General features: G+C 46.2%; 1 protein-coding gene across 1 annotated transcript; it reads right to left on the bottom strand.

The window, feature by feature from the left end:
* Positions 1-1,260: 1,260 nt before the first annotated feature.
* On the bottom strand, positions 1,261-1,951 carry LOC100352933 (cornifin alpha). The gene has a single exon (XM_017345602.3). It carries the CDS (start codon positions 1,899-1,901, stop codon positions 1,563-1,565), a length of 339 nt encoding a protein of 112 aa, XP_017201091.2. The 5' UTR covers positions 1,902-1,951; the 3' UTR covers positions 1,261-1,562.
* Between the last annotated feature and the right edge of the window lie 9,104 nt (positions 1,952-11,055).

The following is an 11,055-nucleotide window of genomic DNA, read 5'->3' on the forward strand; positions in this document are numbered from 1 at the left end:
TTCACATGTTAAGTCACAGCCCTGTCCTCAGAAAAAAGTATTCCTAACAGACGTCTGGGTAGCACTCCATCTGACAATGTAAGAATACACATTTTTCTCAAGTTCATATGAACCATTCTCTAGGAGGGATGCAAACTCAGTTATATCACAGAATCAATAGGTAACCTAAATTTTAAATCATACAAAGTGTGTTCTCCAGCTATATTGACAAAATTAGAAAGCAACAACAGAAAGAGATCTGCCAAATTTACAGATATGTCAACATAAACACACTCATAAATAATCAATGGATAAATCACAAGGGAATTCAAAAGATACTTTGAGGGGATTGAGAGTGAAATCACAGCATGTTCAGAGGAGGTCAAGGCACTCAATGATCGTGCATGTGAGAGAACGAACCTGGTCCTATTACGATTGTATGGAGCAAGGACTTTACCAGCTCACCTTGGACCTGGACATGAGGCAGAAATAACTTCTGCAATGAGTGTGCCAATAGGAGTTCTTTGTTACTGCAGGTAGCCTACACAAACTAATAGTCATAGCATGATCAGACCTATTTTTTTTCCTGTTTGTTTATTTGGTTAGGTGGTTTTGGCTCCAGGAGGTGTAACTTGGATATGACAGTACACCTTATCCTGTGTGTGCGTGCATGTGTGTGTGTGTTTGAATGGGGAGTGAAGCACATTCCTCCAGGGAAACTGCAAATGCTCCTGGCAGCACAACACATCCTCCTCATCCCTTTTCTGACACAGCATGGGCACTCAGAGAATGGAAGAGAAAGAATTGAATAGGATTGCAAAAGTGCGTGTGTTTGGGAATTTTTATTGTGAGTGTATGGAAGTAATGGATGAAGAGACAATTCACATATATGGAAGCAAGAGAATTCCTTGATATAAACTTGAATTGGCTGGATAAGTCTGTAGTCTGGAAGCCAGGTTTGGGGGCAGGGTACTCAGGGTTAGACAGTCTGAGTCAGCGTGGACAGGTCCTAACTAAAGTGCAGTACGCCTCATTGCATGGCAAGAAGAGAGCCTGCTGCAGCCCTGGCTGCCCAGAGCTACAGCCTCAGGCTGACATTGCAGGAACTTCCCTTTAGCAGTGCAGCACTGCTTAGTGGGGCAGCCTCCCAGGACCATGGCCAGGACCAACCTCCTTCTGAACAAAGCCCTTCTTCACCAACCTCTGTGTGTGTAGAGTGCCTGCTTCAGGAGGAGAATGAATGAAAGAGCCGAGTCAGACAACAGCACACACAGTCAGGTGTGGAATTAAAAGTGAATTTAATGAAGGCAAAACAAACGCGATTCAGTTGTTTGCACCACAGATCGGTCTTCAGATGAATTCTGAGCAGCTGGAAACTGGCTTGGGAGCCAACACTGTCAGCCTGCCTGGAGGCTTCCTACTTCCTACAGTGGGTGGGAAGGAAAGCTGCACGGGTCGTGAGGTTAGGGTGCCACTGAGGAGGGGCTGTGACTGCAGGTCACTAACGGGACCTCTGAGCAGAATGGGAAGAAGCTGCTCAGCACGCGGTGCTCCTCTCCTGGAGGGCGTGACTGTGGATCACGCTACTTCTGCTTCATCTTCTGCTGAGCTGGTGCTGGAGTGACGGTTGGACAGGGCTCAGGCACCTTGGGGTGGCAGGGCTCCGGCACCTTTGGGTGGCACGGCTCTGGCACCTTAGGGTGGCAGGGCTCCGGCACCTTGGGCTGGCATGGCTCAGGCACTCTGGTGTGGCAGGGCTCAGGCACTTTGGGGTGGCAGGGCTCCGGCACCTTGGGCTGGCAGGGCTCCTTGGTTTTGGGGACACAGGGTTCCTGGGGTGGAGGCTGGCAAGGCTGCTTCACCTGGTGCTGCTGCAGCTGAGGGGGTAGGGTGCAGGGCTGCTTCTGCTGCTGAGAACTCATGTTTCCGTGGCAGCTGGTCCTAAGGAGAGAAAGGCTGATTTTCAATGGAAACAATTGAGGAGGAAATGATGCTCAACATCACTAGAGGTCTCTTACTGAGCAGGTGTTCTTTCTCTTTCACCACAAGAATACTTTTGCTATCTCTTTCTAATTAATAATTAATTAATAAATAAATCCCAACTGGGATCCTAACTGCTGCACCTGACATTAGTGACTCCTGAGCCTTTGGAGAGGAGACATCTGAAAGTGATCTGTCCTGCTTTGCTTGAGCAAGGCGTCTCCCATGCTCTCTCTCTCTTCCAGCACATCTTAAACCCAGTTAGCAACACAGCACAACAAGGAGTGTGAACTTAAACTGCTGAAACCCACAGAAACACGAAGTTCTTTGGGAAAAAGTCACAATAGCTTCAGTCCATTCACTCATTTCCGATAAAAAGAATGATGTACTGTGTACAGGGCAACTCTGACCTCCAGGAAGGCTGCACGGTTCCACCTCTGCCCTGGCTCACACACCCCTCTGCCTCAGTGCTTTCCGTCCACTCAACCACAGTGGCAGCTTCCAAGCAACCACTTATTCACACACATCCCATGGGGCACCGTTGGGTGGATTTTCTAGAGCAAGCCTTCCAGCCTCTCCCCACTCGCCTCCTGATGCTAAGACCACATGTGCCCTGATCACCAGGGACCTATTACTATGCTGTGTTTTAGCTCTTAGTGATCAATAGTAAGTTCATGGAATATATTCCTGTTGCCTAAACTATTTTCTAGCTGCCAAAGTGCCAAATTTGTAAATTCTTACAAAATTTTGTTCAAGGAATAAAATTTTCTGCAATAAAATTCTGACTACAAAAGAAATGGAGATCCCAGTAGAAGTACTGTGGACCTGGATTTCACCCCTCATCCTGGTGCTAACTCCTCCAGGTCCTGTTGTGGACATTGCAAGTATGGATCGGGCAGACTGATTATGTGCACAGTCCCTTCAAGCCCAATCATCGTTGCTTGTAAAACAAAGCTATTCCTAGAACCTCTGAGGTGGATAATAGTTTGCATGTCTGAGACCAAGTTTCAATAATGGGGGAAAAGACACCAAAAATGCCCAGGGGATTTCAATACAAACCGAATACCTAGAGGAAAGAAGTCCTAGTGGAGAGACTCACCTGGTGTTCAGAGAAGAGCAGGCTGTGTGGCCACTAGGATCTGCTGTGGCATCCCCAGCCAGCTGGCTTTTTATGCAGGGAACAAGCCCTGCCTCCAGGAAATGGGACACTTGGAGGCTGCCGCGTCAGACATGGCAACCATGATTCACCCAACCACTCATCTGCTCGTTGGCTCATCGTTGGTGATGAAACTTTCCACTTGACATTGTTCCGACACTCGCTGCCTGACAATCACGTCACCCGAACCTTAATCCCGCCGAGAGGCCTTTGTGCGCAGGCGCCGAACTCACGTGGAGGATGCTGTGAGCAGAAAGAGAGAAGGAAGTCCTGGGGCTGATGCGGATGGAAAATGGCCTCTCTTCTGGATCCTAATGCATAGCACAGGCAAGGCTTATGTGCTGCCTACTATTTGAAGGGGATGTGGAGGTCACTAACAGGTGTTTCTGGTTATCCTGGGAGGCTGTGGATGTGGCGTCCTGAATTGCACCAGATGGGCAGGAGTGGTCTCTGTATGTATCACTCACTCAGTGTATCCAGGCCTGGGAGGGTAGAAAAAGCTAAACTGATCCTTTTGGTATGTGTGCAAAGAAGACCTCACGTCTACAAAGAAGGGCGTGGGATGTGGATCAGTGAAGGGGCAACTGAACGATACAGACACACACGAGGACAGCCAGGCTCTGCAGCTGCCGGGATATCTGCTAGCCCTGCCACTCCTCTGCCCCACGTGGCCTTGACAGTCCTGCCTTTCCTGGGGGTCCCTTTTAAGGAGCCAAAGCAGGGACCAAACAACCCGAATTCCCTCAGGTTTCTTCTGCTCAAGCTAAAATGAAACTGAACTCACTCACCTAGGGCTGCCTGCAATATACAATCTGCTACAAAGTCTGGAGTTTGGAGACTACAGGCTACCCTTCAAAGCCTAGGAGAAGCCAGGTGAAGACCATCGTAGAAGAGGTATGAAATTCAGGAAGCAGAGGTAGAAACACAGTCCTCCAGAGGGTAGAAATTCCTTCCCGGAGCACACAAACTCAGATGGGTCAGCACGAGGTAGACTTCAACCAAACTCCTGAGACTCAGGAAAGGTTGGGGTGATGGGGGTGATCCTTGTCCACCTGCTCTTGGAATGCTGCAAGGCAGTGTGTTCAGGAAAGAAGGCTTCACCAGGGAGCCTCATCCTGGGAAGATCAGGACCTGAGGCTTGTGAAGGAGCTGTCTCACCGCAGCAGGTCTGGAACAGAATTTGATGGCGTGCTGCAAGAGGGAGGCTGCATTGGTCTGTGTGGTGCTTTTACCCTGACAGCTTCTGAGGTTGTTCTAGCTTTGGGAAAGACACTGCTATACCCAGACAAAGGAGGCTTCCAAAGGGAGCTGAGCAGACACCTAAGGGTACTCGTGGTGGGTGGGCCCTGGGGAAAGCACTTGTGGCAGGGTGGTGAGTTTTGTGGAAATGTGTAAGGTGCTGGACACCTTAAGTTCATGTCTCCGGGATCTAGGAAGAACCGTTCCCTGGAGATGCAGGCAAGATTACAGGAGCTGACTGGGAAGGTAGTGCTTAGGAGTGGTGAGTGTGTTCACAGAAGGGCTTCCATTCAGGCTCAGAGAGAAACACATCTGATACCCTGGGAGAGTGCCTGCCCAACCTGTGAAGATATTTTTTGGCTTCTAAAACCATCATTATGACATTAGGTTGCTTCTTCTTCCTCTTTACTTTGCATTTTTCCTTACTAAAATTTGTATTTTAGTATCAAGAATCTCTCTTTGTATGACATAATTGAAAATAAAATTCACAGTTTTTACGCAGCAAAAAAAAATTTTAAATGAGTTAAGGGAAAAAGATTAAGGAGGGGGGACCGGCATTTGTCTTAGCAGTTCAGATGCCAGTTAAAGTGTCCACATCCTACATCTGAGTCCCTGGGGCTGAGTCCTAGCTCTGTCTCCTGATTCTAGCTTCCTGCCTGTGCAGACTCTAGGTCCAGCAGATGATGGTTCAAGTGAACGTGTCCCTGCCATCCACACGCGAGACCTAGGTTGAGTTCCCCAGCCCAAGTCATTGTCAGCCTTTGAAGAGTGAACCAGTGGATAGGAGCTCACTCTCTTTCTCACTCTCTCTCTCACTCTCCCTCCTTTCCTATTAAACAAAATCAGTTCCTTTTTTTAAAAAAGATTTATTTATTTGAAAGTCAGAGTTACATAGACAAAGGAGAGTCAGAGATAGAGAGAGGTCTTCCATCTGATGGTTCACTCCCCAATTAGCCGTAACTGCGCCAATCTGAAGCCAGGAGCCAGGAGCCTCCTCCAGGTCTCCCACATGGGTGCAGGGGCCCAAGGACTTGGGCCATCCTCCACTGCTTTCCCAGGCCACAGCAGAGAGCTGGATCAGAAGAGGAGCAGCCAGGACTAGAACCGGCGCCCATATGGGATGCGAGTGCTTCAGGCCAGGGCATTAACCTGCTGAGCCACAGCGCCAGCCCCAATAAGTTCCTTTTTAAAAATGAAGGAATTAGACCAGATTTTTGAAATTTTGATAGCTTTTTTTTTCTTTCCCTTGTCTACTATGAAGTGAATCATAACTAAAGAGGCTGGCTCTGGTAATGAAGCAAGTGCATCTTAGGGAAAGTGGCCACATTTATTTATTGCTTATTTGGAATCAACCTGCAAGAGTCCTACTAGAATGTTCCATTATTTTTTATTTTAATAACAACTTCTTCACTTTCTTCTCCAAAGCATTTCTAGCTACTAAAACACATAGTGCACAATAGCTACAACTTCTTTCCACCACATAAGGAAAAGCATAAAAGTGCCAAACACTCTTGATTTTTCAGGTTTAGAAACACAGTCTATTCCAAAATAGACATCATTCTCAAGAATTTAGGATCATCCCGGTGGGAGGTTGTAGCCCCATTTGAAGAGAAGTGGAATATCCTGAGTGAGCAGGATTGGTTATTTCTCAAGGTGAATACACGTCATCTGAGATGACAACCCGGTAAGCCTCAGGTGGTGACCTGTCCCAGGACCTCCCCACCCGGAGAAACGTGCCCAGCACTGGAAACTCTGCTTAGCGTTGCAGTCATTGCTGGTGACGATGGTGGAAAATTTCAAGGAGTCTGCAGCTCTAGGAAGAAGAAAGGTTTCCAATTCATGCGGCCAATATCTGATATCGAGGATCTACAATGTTTCAGGCAGTGTTCCAGACACTTGAAGCGCTTAGAAAATAAAAACAAGGAAATCTTACATTGTGGAGCTCCTATGCACAGGGGATAGTAGGAGTAAATCGTAAATAGACTGGGTGACTATGTAAATGATGTGTTAAAGGAAGAGTATTGTGAGCGTTTGGGAGGACCAAAGAGGTATGGGTGGTGGTTGTGGGTCCGCCTTGAAGAAATAGTGTTTGACCACATTTCGAGGAAGTGAATGGTTAGCTATTGAGAGTAGGGAAGGAAGAGAGTTCGAGGTCAAGAGACTACCTGACGCAAATTCTCCAAGACTGATTCTGCCTGGGTGACCCAGAGGCAGTTCAGCCCAGGTGGAAGGAGTAAGAGGGAGAGGGGCAGGGTTAAAGGAGAACATCTCTGCCCTCTGCTTTTACTCTGTGTGATCAATCGTATTTAGGACCTGATGAATCTTTCTTTTTACACAGACCCTGGTGAGCTCTTCAGGCTGAAGATCAGCTCCGAGGGAAGTGTGCGGAGGTTGTCTGTTTAGCTGCTCCAATATTCTTCGTATTCCTTGGGCTCTACAAGAAGAGACTGCATCAAGACACAGATGGGAACCTTTTGAGAACAGGAAGCTTATTCACCATAGAGCTGCTCTGTTAGCACCCTTTACCTCTTCAAGTGTGACAACACCACCGAGTGACTCTAATTTGGTAGATATATCATTATAATCCTGGAAATATGCCTTTTTGAAGCAAAGCTATGATAAATATTACAGTAAAGGTGTATGGGATTCTTCTAAAACTAGGCATTCTAGCATGAAAGTAACTGAATATTGGGAAAAAATTACCCTAATATACTCTTTACTGCTCTGATACCTGGCGTGTGGCTTTGGCTACACAGAGTCCAATAGAAGCCTACAGTAGTATCCTTCCCTAAAATTCTGGCCCAGAAGTCACTATAGTCTCTTTCTTGGGTGTCTCAGTCAATGGGAAGATCCACCTGGCCTGGTATCCTGCACTGTGGTTTTATAAAAAAAAGTTTTATTTATTTATTTGAAAGGCTGAGTTAGAGGAAGGGAGGAAGGGAAGGCGGGAGAGAGAGAGAGAGAGAGAGAGAGAGAGAGAATCTTCCATCCACTGATTCACACCCTAAATGACCTGAATGGACAGTGCTGAACTGATCTGAAGACAAGAGCCAGGAGCTTCCTCCAGGTCTCCCACATGGGTGCAGGAGCCCAAGTACTTGGACCATCTTCCACTGGTTTTCTAGGCCATAAGCAGAGAGCTGGATCAGAAGTGGAGCAGCCGGGACTCAAATTGGTGCCCATATGGATGCTAACGCTGCTGGTGGTGGTAGCTTTACTCGCTATGTCACAGGGCTGGACTCTGAACTGTAGATTTTTAAAACGCAATGATAATATTGGCTTTATCTGTGTTTATAATTCAGAGCTGCCTTTCTTACTGGGCATCAGAGTGTCTCCTGGTGCACTATCCCATTATCTTCCTAAACATTACTTTGCGTTAAGGTAGTTGGTAAAATTGTTACTTGTTACTTAAAAATCAGCCTAGTTACCCAGTAAACTCATAAAAAAAGAAGGAACTGAAAAGATGCAGAGATTTGTTGAGTGTTGGTTACTACCAAGTTCCTTTGACAGAGTATTGATAAACTCAGGATGAAAATTTGGCCATTTCTCAATCACAAAATAAAGAGATAATACCACGGGGAAAGAAAGACCTATTAAAGACTAATCGTAGTGGCAAAGGTGGAATTAAAAATGGAGTCTTTCCTAGCCATATAGATTTGGAGAGTACTGGGCAATAGCAATAAGTTTAAGGAAAAGAGAAATGGGGGCAAGGAACCAAAGAAATGAGCTTGACTCGAAAATTTGGTCAGGGAAACAAGTTACTGTCAAGGGAGTTGACTGGGAGCAAATCAGAAGCCTTCAGGATTTCTGGTGGAATTGTTTTACTGAAGAAACCCTGAGCCCAGACTGCAAAGGCTGGAAGAACACTCTAAATAGCACTTCCCAGGAACAGAACACACAACCCACTTCAGAAGAAAGGAACAACCCCCAAAGGCCAAGAGAGTGCCAAGTCATGTCACTGAATTTCCATCATCCCCGATAGGAGGCTGGACTTCGTCTTGTCACCACAGTAGCTTTTAGTGTTCCTATGGATTGGATCCTGGCTATCTCTGTCTCCCCTTCTCCTCACTGGAGTTATCTAGTTCCCATCCCCTTGAAAACTGGATTGTCTCAGGGGTAGAAAGGACTGACCTTTATTTTCTCAGTTTGCCGGGCAAAGAAGACCACATGGAGAGGACAGGGTGAAGAAGACGGTGTGTCTCCCAGAGACCCTGAACTGTAAAGTGGATGAGGGACTGCCCCGGACCTTAAGTCTCTTCTGTGGAATAGGGGGTTGTGTCTATGTGTAGAAAGAATAAAATAAATAGACAAGTCTGGTCTGTGACCAAGCCATGTGACCTTGCATATAGCCAGTTCTTTTCTCCTTCAGGCAATGCAACCATGTAACTTTGGGTGGTGTCATGTGGCTTACATCCAGCTAATGTAACATCCTTGGAAATGTAGGTTGTCACCTCCATCTCCAAGGCAGCAAGAGATATTGTGCCTTCTCCCCACTTCTTCCCTGTCTGCAGTAGAAGGAGTGACATGGAACAGAAGTCTGAGGTCCTGGCAATCCACAATGGATGATGGCTTAGGTGAAAAACAATATGCTATTGTGTTGTCACAAATATTTGGGGAATTTTTGTCACAGAAGATCATCTACCCTGACAAAAATACATAATATATAGTGAATTTTTACTTGGTTATTATTGATTTCTTCGTTTTAGTGATACAAACATCGATTACTAGAAAGTAGTAAATGATGTTAAATAAGTGAAAATTGTTTAGCGACTAGATGGTAGCTCTAAGAGTTTGCAAATAGACTCTTAATTTTTTTTTAAGTTAAGATTTATTTTTTATTTATTTAAAAGAGAGAGGTATAGAGAGAGGAGGAGAGACAGAGAGAGTGATCTTCCACCCAGTGGTTCACTCCTCAAGTGGCTGCAACAGCCAGGGCTGTGCCAGGCTGATGCCAGGAACCTGGAGCTAATTCTAGATCACCCACATGGGCACAGGAGCCCAAGCACTTGGGCCATCTTTGTTTACTTTCCCAGGCACATTAGTGGGGAACTGGATTGGAAGTAGTGCGGCCGATTCTTGAACCAGTGCCCATATGGGATGCCAGTGCCATAGGAAGGAACTTAATACACTGTGCAACAATGCCTGCTCCTTCATTTTTAAGTAATGGATTCAATGGCTTGGTAAAAGTATTGTCATTGACTGATCCATAACAAAATTCTATAACTTCCTTTAAAAAATTCATCCTGAATAAAACTATATGGATTTCTAGAAATATTTATGTAAAATAAAAACTGGAACTTGTATTTCACAAAATATAAATTAGCAACAGTAATTATATCTTTTTTGACCCACAGCTTTAAAAATTCTGTGACATTTATTGTAATTTTTTTGTAGGAAACTGGTGTGGAGCATTCTATTCCTAGATCCCATTTCTTCCATTAAATTTTCATGGAAAATGGACAGACTCTATCTTGGGAACATCCCGATTAGATCTGGGAGGGATTAAACCATCCTTGGATTGCTCCTAGTCTTCTGGGAGACACAGGACACTGCTTTCAAAGGATGTTTCAGGTGCAGACAGGAGAGAGCAGATGGCTTGCAGTTATGACTGTGCTGTGGGTGAGGTGTGGGGAGAGGTGGCTGGGGGAGGATCAGGCTCAGGATTTTCCTAAAGATGGTGATTTGGTTCTGAGTGTAGTGCACATGTACTTCTCAAATCATGCGGTGAAAAATAAACCTCCCAACACCTCAGCAGACGTAAATGACCCTGACCACTTTGCAGGCAGCCACAGAGTCTACAGGGAAACCCTGGTCAGCACAGAAACAGGTCCTGCCCTTGTGGCTGCCACAGTCCAGGGGAGTCATCTATGAATTCAGGAATGTTGGGTCTGAGGAGTTCACAGTGTGGGACCTGCATGGCAGTTTGGCATGAGCCGCAGTCCATCTGGACACTTCTCCAGATGGGCTCCTGGTTTCTTGGAAAGTGTGTGAGGCGGTGAGGATGGGCTAAGAGATTGAAGGCAAAGTGTGAAAGAAAAGACAGAAAAGGTAGATAGAACTGAGAAATGTAACTTGAAACCCAGCAAAGAATAAATAGGGAAAGTGGTTGGCCTACATCTACCATAAGATGTTTTAGCAGAAATATGGAAGCATAGGAAATTCCCTTAATAACCAGATTGTATCTGAACTAGAAAGAAAAGTAGGTTTTTTCAGGAATTATGGAGGTCATAGCTCCAGAAGAAAGAGGAAATGTATGGGTGTAGGACACATGGAAGAACTGTGAAGAGAAACACTATGTGTGTGTGTGTGTGCGTGTGTGTGTGGTCTGCACATATAAGGTCAGCAACAAGGCTGTGGACCTGAGTTTGTCAAACTGCGTGGACTGGACTCCAAGTTCTTCACACAGAAGCAGGGCTCTGCCCTCTCCTGAGGGGAGGGGAGGGGTTCTGAAGTCACCAAGGAGGAGAAAGGCCGAGGGCAAAGGAGAGGCTGAGGCAGGCAGGGGACTCTTCACTTAACACTTCACGGGCATCAGCTGTCAGGCAGTGGGTGACATGCGAAGCCCTTGAGCTTTTAGTGTGAGTGGGTGATGGAGCGTCCCAGGGCCCCTAACAGGAGACCAGGAGCTGGGAGCGAGCTGTGTGGGGACAGACGCCATGGGGTATTCCAGTGAAGGAGTGAGCCCCATTCTTAGGCTGCCT

Source organism: Oryctolagus cuniculus, chromosome 7 (genome assembly GCF_964237555.1).
Source record: "Oryctolagus cuniculus chromosome 7, mOryCun1.1, whole genome shotgun sequence".
NCBI classification, from domain to species: Eukaryota; Metazoa; Chordata; class Mammalia; order Lagomorpha; family Leporidae; genus Oryctolagus; species Oryctolagus cuniculus.